This window comes from Pezoporus flaviventris, unplaced genomic scaffold, assembly GCF_033815535.1.
Source record: "Pezoporus flaviventris isolate CSIRO_AGI_PZ_B2104156 unplaced genomic scaffold, CSIRO_AGI_Pfla_v1 ptg000013l, whole genome shotgun sequence".
NCBI lineage: Eukaryota > Metazoa > Chordata > Aves > Psittaciformes > Psittacidae > Pezoporus > Pezoporus flaviventris.
In genome coordinates this window covers 21343301-21360525 of record NW_026892561.1, presented here as the reverse complement: position 1 = coordinate 21360525, position 17225 = coordinate 21343301, and the positions used below count along the sequence as shown (strand labels likewise).

The window sequence follows — 17225 nt, the reverse complement described above, 5'->3', positions numbered from 1 at the left end:
CCCTGGCTCCTAGAGAACAACCAGCTGTTGGCTGAGGGAGATTTACCCCCTCAGAAGCTGTTCTCAGGCTCAGTTTGCTAAAAGCTCTGTGCAGATGAGAGTGTGGTGCTCCACAGGTGAGATGAGAAAGGGGCCAAAGTGAACTTGAAGAAAGTACACTAGAGTATGATGAAAAGAAGCACCCCATACTCTTGTGAGGAGCTTGATCCTGTGGTCCTCAGCATTAATTAAGTAGCTTTAGGAAATTAAGCTACACCAGTGACAGCACTAATTTCAGCAACCATCCCATCTTAGTTCAGCTTTCTGATCCCAACTCTAGTCATTTCACGTAAGACCAGGCAGTCCCGCTGAAGGGGAGCATGAGCAGACCACAACATCTCTACTGGATGCAGGAAACCATCAGATCAAAGAAATGTACTGATTATTCCAAGGTGTAAAGCTGGATGCATTTGAACAGGAACAGTCAGTATGGGAGTAAGTAATAATGGTACTTGTCTTCATCCATCAGCTGTCCTCCCATACACTGTATCAGAAGTAGATGTGACAGACATCTATCATGTGGTTAAGCTGATCCAGCTTCTTAGATTTGGGATACAAATTACCAGTGTAAGCTTATTTGTGCATAACTAACTTACCTCAATGCTGGGATAAGAACTTGGATGGAAATAGCCCTTAAAATGCTTTTTGCTCCACTAAGCTGCTTCTCTATGACTTTGAAGTGTCTGGGGGCAAGAACTACATCCACAGTAATTAGGCAAAGTGAAAACAGCTACTCAAAGAGTGTAAAATTAACAGCCATTTACTGTAACAATAAATAATATTTTTACAATGAAGATTTTACAAATACATCCAAAAGTTAATATCAAAATAAACGCTTCTAGAACTCCGCGGTCATCTCATCTCTGTACAAATACATACATAGAAGAGGTAGGTTAAAAGGCCACAGAAGCACTGAAAATGGCTTTTAGAAAGTTTCCATGGGCTTAAAGCAGTTTTGGAAAGCAATAAAACTGGTTCAAAAGAGGTGGCACCTGGAGAGCAGATTTCTGTATGAAGATTAAACAGACATTTTAACAAAGGAAAAACATCCATTTCCTCCAAAAGAGGAGCAGGACAAACATACCTGCATGACAGCAGGGGTTTGTTTTGGGTTAAAAAAAATTTTATATATATATATATATATATATATATATATATAGCATAAATCCATTTCTTTCTTTCCCCATCTGCTGTCCTCTTATGTATCCTGTAATTCACTACACAGGCTACATACTGCATTTGCATGTTAGCCCTTCATGTCTGCAGGGTTAGCAAGCATTATGGGTATCTGTCTTGGTATTCAGCTGTTTTCCTTTCTGTCCTTTTAGAGCCCCAGGTGTCACAATATATTATTTTTCTCACCTGTCACTTCAGCAAACAACTGCCTTACATGGATTTTCCTATACAACCATTAACAAATCTAGCTCAAAACATCTGGAATTTAGAACACCAGTCCAGCACATCTGCTGTGCACCAAAACAATTCCATTAGATGGTGATTCTTAGCAGAAATCCTGGCATTTCATGTATACCTGTAACTAGTTGCTTGTTTTGTTTCCCTTCAAATCAAATACAAAACAGCACCATCAAAAAAAACAGAAGGCAGATTTTTTTGGGGTCCTCGAATATTTCCCTCACATAACCCAGAGAGGTTAGACTTTGCCTGGACAAGGGAAGCGCAAGGGGTGAGCAGCAGAGCTCCAAACCTTCACCCAGGTGTCACAGCCAGCCCCTGTTGTTGGCTTCTGTCTGAACTGATGCATGGCACTGCTTAATGGTGTGTTCCAGCTGGACCAGCTGGCAACATCCAATTTCTAACCTTTTCCTAGGGAAGAGAAGACAGAAAGGTTACCAAGACCCTATGGACCACTGTATAGACATGAATCTGGCCCTGTATTCCTTTAAAACAAAGTTCAAAGGGATTCTAATACCATGCTTTAATTCTCTCAGAAACAGAGAATACTTGGTGCCTCTGGAAATCCAGACATATTTTTATAACAAATGACAGAGCTGGGTAATCATTACATGCTCCCAGCTATATCCTGCAATGAAATCTTCAGAAAGGAACAACTGAAGAGCCACACTGCAGTCATCAGTTCAGTCTTCTCAACCCAAACCTGAGCCTTTAATTCTAAAAAGTTACTGGTTTTTACCCACTGTGTTTAAACTGAAAGTCAATTACACATTTCCTACAGGTTTGTGTGCTACAGATAGAAAAGTTCTCTCCACAGTTACAACATTGTCAGAGACTGATTTTAGGCTTCAGGAATAGTGTGACTTCAGTATTCATTGGGCGCAGCTAGTCCTGTTGCTCTCACACTTGCTCAACATCTGTCGTTTTCCTGATAATCTGTGGAGTGTCACCAATCAGAGACAACATTTTACAAGCTTATGCTTGCACAAGTTAAATGTTGTTTTAATTAGCTGGTCATAAAGGGACTTATGGTCAAATATTTAACATGGGACACTCAGAAAAAAGTATTGTAACATTTTTTTGGAAACCAAAACCTCCCCTAAGCATGCATTTACAGTAACCACAGTGATTCCTGCCTTGGAACATACGTCAGGCTGGCAAACAGTGCCAGATGTTTAAATAGCAGCCAGTTTAGTTGAACACATGAGAAACCTCTCTAATTTCAATGTTCTTCTGAAAGAAAGCAAAACAAAGCTTCCATCCCTCAGAGCGGTTCAATAGCTATTGGCAAAATGACCAGATCCAGGATGTCACTTCCCCGTGTCCAATTTCATAAAAATCAGTGGACAGACACTGAACTGCTGCAGGCCCTGGTGCATTTTTATTTACTCACACAGACTGATCAGTCTTCCCTGTGCAGTTTTGCCTATTTCCCAGCTGTGAAACAGCCAAAATACCTGCTCTTGTTTTTCTATTTGAACTTGGAATTAGATGGTAAACTAAAAATGGTTAAACAGCAAGAAAAAAAAACAACCAAATCCTCATTTCTATACTTAAGCTTGAGTATTCTGCAAGCATATTTGCTACTGCAACTGGTGAGGGGAAAAGGAAAATAAATCAAAGCTTGCCACGCAACCCCAATACTATACATATACACATATATTTAATACAATTCAAATTAAAGGATGCTTTTAAAAAAGAAATGCACCTTATTATCTTCCCAGTATGTTTTGGCTCTCACAGGTAACAGAAGCTTGGGAGATCAGCCCAATAGAGCAGATGAATTCTATCACAAGCAGCAGTCTAAATGTGTATCGTTTCTCTGGCAATAATCAGCACTGGCACAGCTATGCTGACAAAAGAACATCCATCCTCCTAATGAACAAGTGTCATTCACCAGCTAAAAACTGTACCTTGACTCAGTTTTGACACAGGAGAGTTAAGTACTACTGGGCAGCCAGTAGTAAGCACACAGTATACTTACTTGGGCTATCAGTCCAGTCTGAATACAGAATGAGAGAACATCGAGATGCCTCAGCAATACAAGTTATAAACCCTCTGCGGCAGTGAGTGCCTTGAAAAGCTTTCACTAAGAGCTCTTAAAACTAGCACAGAAAAGTGTCTCATCAGTTTCATTACCCTTACCTCAATTAAAATTTTCCCTACATCATTCTAGTGGTCTCTAAGTAACAGTTAAAATTATAAATAGTATGATATCACATGCAGACTTTTATACCCAAGAACAGTACAAGAGGTGAATCAAACTACTGTATTAACTTACTGTATTAACTAGAAATAAAGCTAGTCAGGCCAAGAGAGGCTGTTCCTGTACCCTCAGTAACAACACTGGTGCATGCTGGATTGTGGATAACTTCCATTGAAACATGTGATGCCAGTGTGGGACACCCAGCTGTGCCAGGCTGGAAGAAAGGGGTGTACACAGGCACTGAAAAAGATTCTCAAGAATCAGAAAAGGGGATGAGGTTTGCAGCTGGTGCAGCTAGTACCCTCAGAGAGCAGTCCTGTGCTTCACTGCCACAGCCTATGTAACAGGACAATACACCAAACCCTTGCTTTGACCACACCACGCTCAGAATCTGGCCCCATGGTTGGCAGGACAAGGAGAGGCACAGGGTGCTCTCCCTGGCTAGCACGGAATACCTGGCCATAGGGATCAAGCATGCTGGCACCCATGTCACTGCCCATTTCAGACCTGAGGCATTGGCATCTTCCCAACCGCCAGCCAACACAGTCACCTCCACCTCCTTTGCTAGTTTACTATAAGACAGAAGCATCAGATGGAATAGCAAGAAGAGCAGTGCAAGAGTCATACATTACTTTTAAGCAATCTACTTGGACACCCAGCCCTCCATAAACTAGATTTTCTTAGTTATGACAAGATCATAGGCTTGCAAAAAATATTTCTTTCTACCACTTACCTTTTACATCAAACTGCCATTTATTAAATGATACAAACTGTTCACTGCTCACTGCTCAACAGTGTACCCTGGGTAATTAAGAATTCACATTAGCTGCTTGCCATGCAAGCTACAGCAATCTCTCTGAAACTTCCCTTGCAACCCAGCAACCCTACTGCTCACAGTGCCCACTTGAATGGGGAGTGAGGGACAGAGGAAGAAACAAGGGCTTTAACTAAACCTCCCTTAATCTACCTAATTCTTCTGCTGAAGCAGCTCAGGACTGTAGTGTGTTCCCACTATTCAGAAGGCAAAAAACGAATTCAATTAAGACTCACCAGGCTAGGCTTTTCATGGTTTAGTGTGAGGTGTCCCTGCCTACGGCAGGGGTTTGGAACTAAATGATGTTAAGGTCCTTTCCAACCCTAACTATTCTACGATTCTGTAATTTATCAGGCCTGAAGAATCTGGACTGAGGAAGAAATCAGTGGCCAGGCCTGCCCTCTGCCACCTTTGTATAATTCTGTCTCTTTCCTCACAGGCTACTGCCTTGCCTCATAATAGTGATGTTAACTGTGACAGATCTAACTCAGTAAAGTGGGTGATTTTTCTCGTTGGAGAATCTCACCAGATCTCAGTCTCTACCAATAAAAGACAGGGGACATGTGAAAGGAGGGGAGTAGGGAGGGGAAAGGAAAGGGAGACATGGGACACAGCACCCCACCAGAAAAGGAGAGGTGGGTCAACACTACTCAGATCTATGGAAGAAGACTGGAATCTACCAGGCAAGTTCAGAAAAAAATAAAGTCAATTAAGAGTTTCTGATGGAAAAACTTATTTTGTGAATTTGCTGAAGATGCAAAGAATTGTTACACTGGATCTCTGGGGCATTTTTGTTCCATTTATATCCTAATGATCTGGACTCTAGTCATTGGCTGGCATCCTCTAAATGCTGCTGTGATACCAAAGCCCATAGTAACCCTTAGGGATACAAAAGCAGTGAGAACTCTGCATGTAGCTTTGGCTATTTAGCTCCAAATAGTCCTTTTCCTTCTCCAGACAAGAAGAAACCCTTTGGATCAAATTCTTAAGATGAGAGCACCTTGGCATATCCTGAAAAAGGAACAGTGAGAACACAAATATTCTAGACAGGAATTTATCTCCCAGAGAATTAAGAGGCCAGGCTGAAGTAAAAACATTCACTGGTAATTGAAGCAAGGGGAAACGCTTTGTTCAGCATGTTTCTGCCAAAGCACAAGTAATTCAGCCAGCCTTAAAGCAGTCTCCTTTCCTGTGCTTTTGCTCTTGGCACACCTCTTTTTAATTGAGTGCTTTTAAGATTTCATTTAGCATCTCTGTTTTATTGGGTGGAGTAATATTTTATTTCACTTCTGCAATACCTAATAGGTTCATTGCTGTAAGAACCAGGAACAACAATTAGACGTAAGTAGTACTTTGAAAATCTGTGGACTGAATTTATAGCAACAGATCTTAACCTTTGCTTAATTTCCTTTATATGTTTTCAAAGGACATTACTTTCATGTAACAAAAAAATCATTGTCACTCTGTACCACTCTTCCAGAAAATCAAAGCTCTGGTGAGAATGTTTGTTTTGGCCATGAAACCTACTGTGGCACACAGAATTCACAACAGTGCTCCAAGTACTCAGGTTTTCTAATAAAATGCAGACCTAGGGACATCTTTCTTTTCAAGCATCAAAAAACTGTATCTCCCTGTCTACCCTTAGCACACCACCAAAGGCTGTACGTACACTGCAGATTTAATACAGACATGATGGAGCTGTCCACAAATGTTTGAAAATATGAGAACTACAGAAGTGCTAGTCATCAACTCAACGCAATTAAGCTTCTGAACTATTTTTCTCCATTGATACACAGTCCAATCACTCCCTCCTGCAAAATTTTTCTCTCAGGACCTTGCAATTTGCACTTTCAAATTCATAGAAGATTTAGGAAACTGGTATCAATCCAGGGAAAGGAAAGCTTTTTAGAATAATCTGCCTACTCAGATTAAAATAATCTGCAAGCCTTTCACACAGAACCACATTTCAAATCCTGGCAAATTACAACTTGCTCATATCCATGTAACAGCAATGTCAAAGAAAATACTTACCTGCCTTTTATTATCCACTTAAGATTTATTAAAAAAAAAAATCTTACGGCATTTTAAAAACCCTACAGGACCTGGATTTACAAGCTCTCAATTACACAAATTCAGAAAAAAAGACCTTGTACAAGCCAGAACCTTTACTGTAAAGAACTGTAATGTTTGCATGCCACTCATTTTTAGATTGCTTTCAAAGCCTTTAACTTAGCTCTACAACAGAACATTTATTTTCCTGTGGCTGAGCTGCGAAAAAGCCTCATAAAATGGAAACAAGGACTTGGAATCTTATGTTTGTTTCTCCTTTTCTTTCTAACTTTACTTACAAATGGCTTAGTAACACACAATGGCTTAAATTACAACTTTCATAATGATGGCCAGTGTAACACAGCAACTGCAGAGCAGATATGCCTAGTTTGACTTGAGAATCATTTGGGTTTTTACCTCTGCTGATTTAAGCAAAGATCTCGTAACAAGATGTTCTGTAAAAAGAAAGGCGGGGAATGGCAAAAAACATCCCCACTCATCTTCCCTATGTCCCTCCTACAAATGACAGCTTTTTATTTATCCAAATGTTTTCTCTTATGGTACTTTGGTTAATCCAGTACGTCCTAAAATGCTGTCTCAAACCCTATCGGATGTAGTCAGTAACTGACTTACCGATATATCTCTTGTGAAACACACTCATAAAGCTCCTCAGCAGTGAATTTCATACTGTTATTTACCTAAAACAAAGAACAAAAAATTAACATAGTTATTTATCAAGTATCAAATATAGATTAAAATTATACAGCTGGTGTTAATAGATATGGTTAACATATTACCTAACAGGCTCTCAAGTTGAGACACTACATTAAAAAGTCCTGTTCTGTATTATAAAATCTAATATTACAAACATAATTGCATATAATGGGTGTGATAGATATCACTCCAGCTCCATTTCAAAGACCTTAAATAATTAAATAATTCTTTTTCCCTTCCTAATTTACCCTATAGCACATTAAATAAATTCTGACTTGTGTTAATTCCATAAATATAAGTATAGGCCTAAACCCCAAATATATTTTCCTGTATAAGAGAGGACCACAAATATGAATACATAATATACTGAATAGAAAAATACCTCTATTCTACTGCAAACATTCATTTCAATTTCTCTTCTTAAAATCTTTAAGCACAGATTAGTTAAAACGTCATGAATAACTGGTAATTTCAATTTATCTTTTTTCCTCTGAACTGCAGCCAATATTCTCCACAGAACTACTTCATGCAATGTGCTCTCTCTCTTCTCGAAATGACTAGATTAGGGATGTTTTGGTGACTTCAGCTTTGAGGCTTTTACTCTCAACAGCGAGTCATTCAGAAGAAATGAGTGCTCAGAACATCAAGGAAGTAACTCAAATACCAGTAGAGATTTGAATACCTTTTGGTAGGTGCCAAGCAAAAAAATGTGGTTTTATGTCCAATGCCTAATAAATGACAGCAAATCTTCAAAATTCTAGCTTAGTGGAAACACAACGATGAGACACCCAAGCTCATAACTACCTTAAATAAAAAACTGTAAATTAAGTGTATCTGACAAAACTTTAAGAAAACTTCATACCTCATTGCTTATAAGGAAGTTATAGAGGGCCCAAATATCTTGGAAACTACTGGTTGGGGTCAAAATTCTGAAAAATAAAAGGTTTGGGATATTTTAAGCAAGTATAAAAGAATTCTATGGCAGAGGTAAAAATAGTCAGAAATGCTTCATGGGAAAAAATCCCCTAATTAATTTCTTTAAACAAAAAGTAAATTATGATCATTGAAGAATTTTCCCTTCCACCTATCCCTTTCCACTCCTCTAAAAGAATTAAATGAGCTTATTATGTCTGTGAGGACTTTCTATGAGGGTTCTTCCTAATTAAAAATTCAACTGATGTTTTTATGAGCAATTTCTCTACATAGACAGGAAGAAAACCAGCAATAATAAAAAGCCTTTTGTTTCACATATGCAAAGCCTGCTGTATGGATGTGGAACAACAGAAAAGTGGCACGCAATACAAAACTTTCCCACACTAGCTAAAGCTTTAACTCATTCCCTCCAGTGTGCAGCTCAAATGCTACAATTTACATACCATTTTTGCTACTTCTAATAATAACCAATTCCCGCCCACTGAGAGGTGAAAATGGGATTTGACAGTTGAAGAGAGGTGTCTTTATGATGAACCCAGTATCATGTGAAATACTGCTATTTTATTTAGCCACAGATGCATACAGCAGTCAGCGACATCTCAGCCTTCCCCAAAACCTAGTCCTTGTTCACCATGTAAAAGCCGAGACACCACCCAAAGAAAAAAGCATCAGCTTTGATGTCTCTGTAAGGTGTTGTTAAGTTCTGAGACATGTACACCCTTTTCTGCAAGGCTTCACAAGTGACCCAATAAGGAAATTATTCTCTCAAGAATTAATTATCCCAATCTATTTAAGCAGATGTGATTCAGTTATACCTCAGCATAACTTCATTTGCATTCACTAGGAAAAAAAGAACCCTCCTAAACATTGCAAAATGTACATTAGAATGTATATTAAAAACATGTAACACTTTACATATATTAAAAAGTACTGATAAAATTCTGCCTTAAGTAATTAAAGATTAAGAAAATTATTGGATTTGGATTGGGGGTGTGTCTGTGAGGGGAATAATCTAATAATCTTTTGGGAAGCTCTATTTACTTTCCCATGGGAAAGTGCCCACATTCTCCCTACCCTCCCCTTTACAAACTGTAAGCCTTCATAAATGAATTAATTAGGAATTGGAAAACAAAACAAAACAAAATGCAAACAAACCCACAAAAAAAAAAAACAAACAACATAAACCCCCAGAAAACTAACAGAATAAGTTAAAATCCCAGTTAAAGGAGAAAAAGGCCCTGTCTTTTAAACAGGCTGGAAGACTGTGACACACCGCAGGATTTATTGTAACTTGGAAGTTCACTGCTTATCTTCATCATGATTTCACATAGGAATCACTGTTACAAAAATCAGTCCCACATTCTTTCCCCCTTCACAGGAACATGCACTCAGAACTTTTTTTCTTAAACTAAAACACTTAACCTGCCAACCAGAAATCGGCAAGAGAACCAACTGGCCACTTTTCCTACATACACCGTCAGCTGCTGCCTCAGTGAGAAAGCCATCAACTCTGACAGCATAAAACCCCAGCAGAGACAATCTGGCAAGTATCCTTTGAAACGCTGGGAATCTTGGCAGCTTGAACTTCATCACAGCTAAGATTCCCACTGACCAGCTCCATGTAGCCATTAGCCAGCAACCCTGTCTGTATGTGATAATACATCAGCTTTAGCTATCAGACCAGTCATCTGCAACATAAATAAATGAGTATACCTAAACCTGGGAAAGTGGGATTGCTATTGCTGATGATTTTTATATCACTATTTCATGCCTTCCATTTTATGAAAAAGGAGGAAAACTTGCATGCTTGTTTTAATAAAACTGAATGCAGAACCATACAGAACATTAAAGGTAAGATATTACGTTACTGATGCCCATTACATGTTGCTACACAATATGCCAGGACAAAATACGTTCATCACTGTATTTTTCCTGACGTGCACATATGCAAGACTGCTGGATATGTAAGGATGCTGCCACAGTTGAGCTGCTGCTAGGAAACTGAGCCAGGTTAAATTTTCTTTAGGAAGGATGGAGAGTGAGGGGAACGGGCAGCTGGTGAGAGAAGGATCTGTATTAATTACGGGCTTCTGGATTTTGTTGATGGAAAATGTACATGCAAGCTACAAAAAGGTGAAGGAACAGACTGAGCACAAAGGCAGGATTAAATGGTGCTGCCTTTCTCTTTGACTATAGGGCATCTCCACATGGCTACTTCTCTGTTCACCTGACTTCTAACCTTCTAAGAGAGAGAAGTGTCTAGAAACTTCAAGTTTCACTCCACAGTTCTTAGCAAGGCTACATTTAAAGAAAACTAATTTGAAAGCAATTTTCAAAGCAATATTAGACTATAAATCGAAGGTCACATTTAGACACCTGGTTTTGCACAGATCTTTAAATGTACTGTATGAAAGCAGCCAACATGCTACCTACATGTTCTTTCCCTTAACACCATGAAAGCACCAGCACTGTACATGCTCCATTTGATCTTTTCTCACTGAAGGGAGCACTTTCCAACAATCACTAGAGAACCAGAATCTTGACACCAGTTAGGATGCCACAGACTTAAAAATTATTCCATTGAATTTTCCTAAACAATTCACCTTAGATACTTAATTAAGTACCCTTCACTACTCTTCTTATTCATTTTTCGTCAGGGCATCAAATTGAAAAATCATACTTATTTTTGTACTGATGATCAAAGCATATTAGCAAACAGCTAACATTAGCGGTTTAGCTCACTGTAAGATAGCAGACCTCAGGTGGATGTACAAACCAGCTGTGCCTCTGGTTCTTTGGGAAAAGAACAAACAAAAACTGAAGTAGAATAAGCATACAAGTAACAATGTTAAATCCTGTAACTTATTTCATGGTGTTTGTTGGGATTATGACAACAATTGCTTCTGCACTTGTAACATGAAATGAGATGTCTGACATTTGACTCAAAATGTTCCAATATCTTCAAAGAAAAGACATGCTGTTTTCAAGGAAGAACCGCTGCTACACATGGAGTACTGGAAAGAAGCTGGCCGAACAAAAAGCTTGCACCATAACTTCCCCCACAAATTCTTAACAGGCCAGCATTCATAAAACATGCTTATTGCAGTTTTCAACTAAATAGAAGTGGAAGACAAGCTCCACTCTTCAAATATATTTTTCTGTAGAAATCAGCAACACATTTGTGTCTGCAAAGAAATGATTTCACACTACCACTGCTGTCTACTGGTTTTAATCATTTTGTGTTCTTTCTTCTCCTGTAGCCACCATTCTGTGTTATGGAAAACAGAAATTTTAAGAGATGATGTACATTGGGAAATCCAGACATGCTTGCATGCACATCAACGCTGCATTCACCACTACATTAAATCAAGCTGATCTCATTTTCACCAAAGTTTCTTAGTGAAATCAAGTCTGCCTCAGCTATAGAACTATGACTAAAGAACACCTTCTAATAATACATGAAGCAAATGGGCTCTTACGTAAATGCTTCTAATGAGTAATGTAAATCTCAGTATTGTGACCACTGCAATATTAGCCATTGCTTTTTCTTCTCTCAAAACATGACGTCAAAAGGATTTCAAAAGCAGACTGGAAATCCACTTTGCCTATCCTATCAGCACAGCCATGCAAAACCAAACTACAAAACGACTCCATGTTATGAACTTCAACTCTGATTTAATCCAAACATCATGCACTGAGCAGGTGTGTTGGCAAGGATGCTAGATGACATGAAACCTGGATTGCCACTAGAATGCAATTTGTTGATCAAGCTAAAACCTATATAACATGGTTCCAGGCAGTTTTCTTAAAATCTTTAGCACAAGGTATTGAAGAGCATGTCATAGAAAGACACAAAAAGTTACTATGGGTATCAATGGCTACACAACAGAGCTTAGGTACTGCTCTTGGGACAGAAGGGACAATGGACAGAGTCAGACTTAATCACTGCCATCTCATAAGCAGTAGAGCTTTCCAAACCACTCAGAATGGTTCTTTACTTACTGTCCTGTCACTAATTGGATGCTAAATGCACGTATGAAGTGTAATATATGATAAAAAAAATGGAAATTAATAGGAAATAGTTCATGCTGCGATTCCTCACTTGTAAATTGAGAAGATATGGGAAAGAAACAAAGCTTATTCGGAAAGGATCGCCAAAATAACTTATAAAACAGAAGGGAAAAAAAAAAACCTCAACTTGCAAGACAATCTGGCAGTGAAAGCAGGTCAGCCTGCCAACTGCTCACAGACACTAAAATCCTGGGCAATGACAAGTAAAGCATACAGATAAAAGTCCTATGAGACTATGGGGTAATCACAAATTTGGGCAAACCCCTGTACCTCAGCATCTGTCACTGAGCCATTCCTCTTTAACAGTTCCGTGTAATTGCCTGTGGCGTAAGACTGGTAAGACTGTCATAAAGCATTAACCAATTCAACAAATCCGTGTAGATAATCAAAAGCCATATGGTTTAAATGTATAAAAGGCAACTCAACCTGTTAAAAACCCCATTTAACCTCACTGTCAGAATATCAGGAAGCAAAAAAGATGAGAAATGGAAAACCAAACTTCTGTGTAGCTTACTAACAAATTCTCGTTACACTGCACTGCAATAAGGGACTCAAACTGGTGTTAACAATGATCAATACATGCCAGAGTTTTTTTTCCAACATAAACCTATTGGGGAATAAGGGATTTTTTTCCAAAATGAAGTCAAGTTCATGCTTTCTTCTATTGTGGAAGTACTTCAGATGTCAGATCCTAGTCCTGCTTTGCCTAGATGCCTAGTCTCTAGCTTTACAAGGTCAGAAAGGACCATACCTTTTATCACGCTAACTCATTTATTCGAATTTTTCTGCTTTCTGGAACGGTTTGAAGGCAACAAGGCTTAAGCAGCTGCCACAGCATCACCTCTGCCCTGCACCTTGCGAAGTGCTGGCCAATTTCAGCTGTATTTGGCAGAGGCAGAGTTCTTGAAACTTTTACACTTCTTACAGCTTTGATTAAAATAGGAGGAAGTATGAAAGACAGATTTTGGCCCTGGCAGCAGAGAAGGCTGTAGGCAAGATCAAATATAAAAGGAGATGGCAAAGAATCCATGTAGGAAAGGAAATGATAGAACTAGGAGAAAACCTTCTGTCAGATACTATGCATGTTCAACTTTATCAGCCATGATAATTAAACTAAAGGATACAATACTACAGAAAGATAAGCTCTGAAACTGCTATTACTGATGTAAAGTAGTTGATTTCTTAGTAACTAAGAGGATGTTCCTGTACCAGTGCTGACACCTGGAGAGGGACATTTCTACACACAACACTTCTCCACAAGATGCTTTACACGTCATCTAACCGTAATCCTGCTCTCAGTGGTGCCAATCTGTGTGGTTAAAAAGCTCCATGGATGCTGTAAAACCTCCTCTTGCTCACAATTCACGAGTTACACAAATTATGTTACACATCTTGTTCAGGGATCAGAAGATAGCTGATGGGTAGGTAGCACTGTTAGCCATATCTACCCCTAAGAAAAGGAAGAGGGAACCACACTCCATGTTGTATAATGATTCAATGTGGTATTTCCAACAGTCAATTTCTTATTCACAGCAAATTGTTTACTATGGGACACTGCACAAAGCCCAGCACTTTGAGATTGAAATTTACATGTGAAGTAATTCAACTGTTCTCCTTTAGCGGCTCAAGAACATTTCAGGTTTCACCTAAGCAAATAAAAAAATAAAAATCAAACAGCTGCTGATAGGGAAGTCTGATACTTTTTGAACTAGGAGTTAAACTCCATTTTATTTCCAGAAGGAGACTAGATGTGGAAGTAGAGCTCTTAATCTAGACTTTGATAGAAATTACTAAATGCCATGGAAGTCTGAGAGAAGGAAGACAATTCTCTAACTAGACACCATGAAAATACTAGTTCCTTTACTGATCACCTGAATAAACAAAGAGGAAACAGTTTCTCTGCATCTGTAGAATTTTGTTTTTAAATTAGTAAAACTGTAAAACTGATTTTATATTATTTAATCCCAAAATATTCAATTTAGTGATCAGTTCTGGTACAGTAATGCTTACCTGTGCTACTGAGATCTTAAAAGATAGTTTTAATACAGCTGATGCTGTATTAGTACAAATATTTAGAAGTACTGTATCTAAGAATACATGCTGTAAATTGTGAGTGATTTTAGAGTTGGCTTGTGAACAAAACAATCATTTCTGTCAGCAGATGAAAAAAAACAAACTATAAATAGCTATCAATTCACCAAAGACTAAACTTTCTTTTTCTTTTCTGTTAACAAAGATTTCTTATCTAAAAGTAACTCGAGCAGGAAACATGAGGACACATAAAATTCCCTAGAGGTGCACCCAAACCTTTCAATCAGAAGTTGTATTTACTCAAGGGAAGAAGGAGGCTGGTTATACACAACTCACAACCACACTAGTTATTGTCTTCATTTTAGAGCTGAAATAATGTAAAACATTTATGGCATGCAGTATTCTAAAGTATAAATACCATTCTGCTACCAATGTTGTTAAAGGAAGAAGCAAAGATAATAGTATGACAAAAATACAAAAATAGGGTAAGATGCAAAAGCCATTAATACAACTTCTTCCAGAAAATAGCTTTTTTTAATTATTATTTAATTTTTTTACTATCTATATGTGTCATAAACATGGTCTCTGACAGAGGCTCGAAGACCAGATTTGTCATAAACATGCCTCTGGTCATGAAGAATTGCTGTAGTAATTTCACTGGCAGTACCACTAATGTAGGTTTGTTGGTTTTTTTTTAATGAGGAAAGGTGTTACTACACACATTTATCTCAAAAAGTGTGATTGTGCTTTTCTGTTTTTAACAATCTGGAAATCTGAATTTTTAATGCAGTTGCACTTTCAATGTAACTTATTTGTAAAACTTGCAAACTTTCACAGATCAGTTTCTCTCTCCTTTGTTCTGGACAGCAAGAAATAGAAGGTAGAAAAAAAAAAAACCCACAGTTTTATTTTATCACCAAAAGCTGTATTACCTCCAAATATTCCAGCTAGAACTTCTTCACTACTTTTTCTCCAGATACCTCCTTTTCTGCAATCATACCTTTAGACTGACTATAAGCCACTGGAAGGTATTTTTTCAAAATTCAAGAAAAAAAAATATACTGTAAGTTCAGTTTTAGAAATGCTGAATAACTTAGGCAAAACGAGCCTCACCCTTCCTTTTGTTGTTTAAATACTCTGTAATATACACAAACCTACAATGATTCATAAATATGACTTCTGACTCTTCCGAAAACCTACACAGAAGTCTCTAAGCTCTAAGCACTCAAGACTAAATCAGAAGGGTACATGTCAGTGTCTCTCTGAATTCCTTGCTCCACGATGCCACCTACTGCAAGTCTGCGGAACCTACTGCAAATCTACGGAACAAACTCGAGGCAGGCGTTTCCAAATGCAACTGCGCAGTAAAATTACTCCACTCTGAGAATCCTCTTGAATGTCTAAATAATGTATTTCAGTTTACGGGTACAAAAGAAAATTTTAAAGAGTATTAAAGGAATTTTTAAAGCTATTTCATCAATGTTACTGAGCGTCATGGGAATCACCTGGAACAGAAAACAGCCTCTCCATTTCAAATAATGCCACTTGACAGAATCCTGTTTAGCTTTGATCCAGATATTCTAATGGCTCTTAGCAATAATGTATATCTTTGTAGAATAAATTTCTCCGATATTTTTACTTTTACAGAACTCTTGCTTAAAGGAAAATACAGGAGGTAAGTAGCTTTCACCGAAGAGAAATACAAAATGTCTTCTGGTATCACCACCATTTCTGTTTGATAGGATTTATCCCGCTATTAGTGCACTGTATGTAAAATAATCAGACACAGCATGCAGGCTATAATGCTACTAATGCAGGGATGGTCTTTTATGCTTTTTTTTTTAATACTGAAAGTCATGTAACCACACACAATAAACTGTAGTTTGGCATCAAAATATTTCAGTGACTTTTATGACTTTAGGTGACTCTTACTATCACTCGCTGCTATGAGGAGCTTAAATGCTTACCTACTAATTCCTTCACGGATATCATTCACAGCTGACATCAGTTTCTGCAGACCTAAAAGAGCTTCTTCAAATGAAGATTTTGCAGTCACAGTTACCGTGCCAGGGCCCAACTTTTGGAAAATTTCAATACTAATATTAAAAGGGAACAAAGAAGAGACATTGAAAAGCTGTTAATAAAAATTAGCAAAATACAGAGAAACCTAGTATCTACTGTATGCACTGTATTTTGACTAATAAAAAAAAACAACACCAAGGTCAAACGTAAATCTATAATAAAACCACATTATCTAAAATAGTCTTATAATAAATGGTAGAAAGACCACACTCTACAACTGTACTTCTCTGTTTAAAATTTTCCTTGGCAACTTTTACCTTTGACTTCTCACTAAACTTCACTTCAGAATGAAAGTCTTCAGGCACAACCTGCATACAACTAACTTTGCCTTTCTTAGAAGAAAAGTGTTAGGTTAAAGCAACAAAGTTTCCATCAGTTTTTCAAGCAGCTTCCTTTTCCAGATTTACTGGTATGGTCTTGACACCTTCCCTGCAATGGTTGCACTGGGAGGATGAGCTCCAGCGCACCCATGAAGAATTATCCCCACAGGTGCAAGGTAAGTAGTACTTTCTTGACATGAGCAAGAAGAGTGTGAAGTGACCTCTGATTCTAAAATTTTATCCTCTTTTCACAGTATGGTCCTTAACAGGTAGTAACAGCCAACAGTTCAGTTGCCTTTTCATTATAAAGTGGTACACTTGAAAGAGCTGTTCCTCAATGCCTATATGAAACCCTGAAGTTCACAGTTAGTAGTCCAGTAATAGACCACATTAAGACTGTTCTCTGCCACACAGCTGACCCAAACACCACATCAAGCTGACATCAATTCAGATTTATCTGTACTGGTGTAAGCCAAGATGCTGGTGCAACTGTACAGTATATTCAAATGCCAGTGTAGAAACGGCATTGGTAGAGTTATTATCACTGTTTATT

The 17225-nt window shown here is 38.1% G+C and overlaps 1 protein-coding gene across 5 annotated transcripts in view; it reads right to left on the bottom strand.

Moving 5' to 3' along the window:
- Positions 1-1702: 1702 nt before the first annotated feature.
- The window catches only part of SWT1 (SWT1 RNA endoribonuclease homolog), a 35440-nt gene continuing 19917 nt past the window's right edge, over positions 1703-17225 (bottom strand). For all 5 annotated transcript variants that reach the window (XM_061452124.1, XM_061452122.1, XM_061452126.1 and 2 more), the window contains 4 exons: positions 16238-16366; positions 8098-8164; positions 7155-7219; positions 1703-1863 (listed from right to left, as the gene is read on the bottom strand). In XM_061452124.1, the coding sequence (XP_061308108.1) occupies positions 1758-1863; positions 7155-7219; positions 8098-8164; positions 16238-16366 (367 nt within the window). In that variant the 3' untranslated portion in view covers positions 1703-1757. The remainder of the gene's footprint in view (positions 1864-7154; positions 7220-8097; positions 8165-16237; positions 16367-17225) is intronic.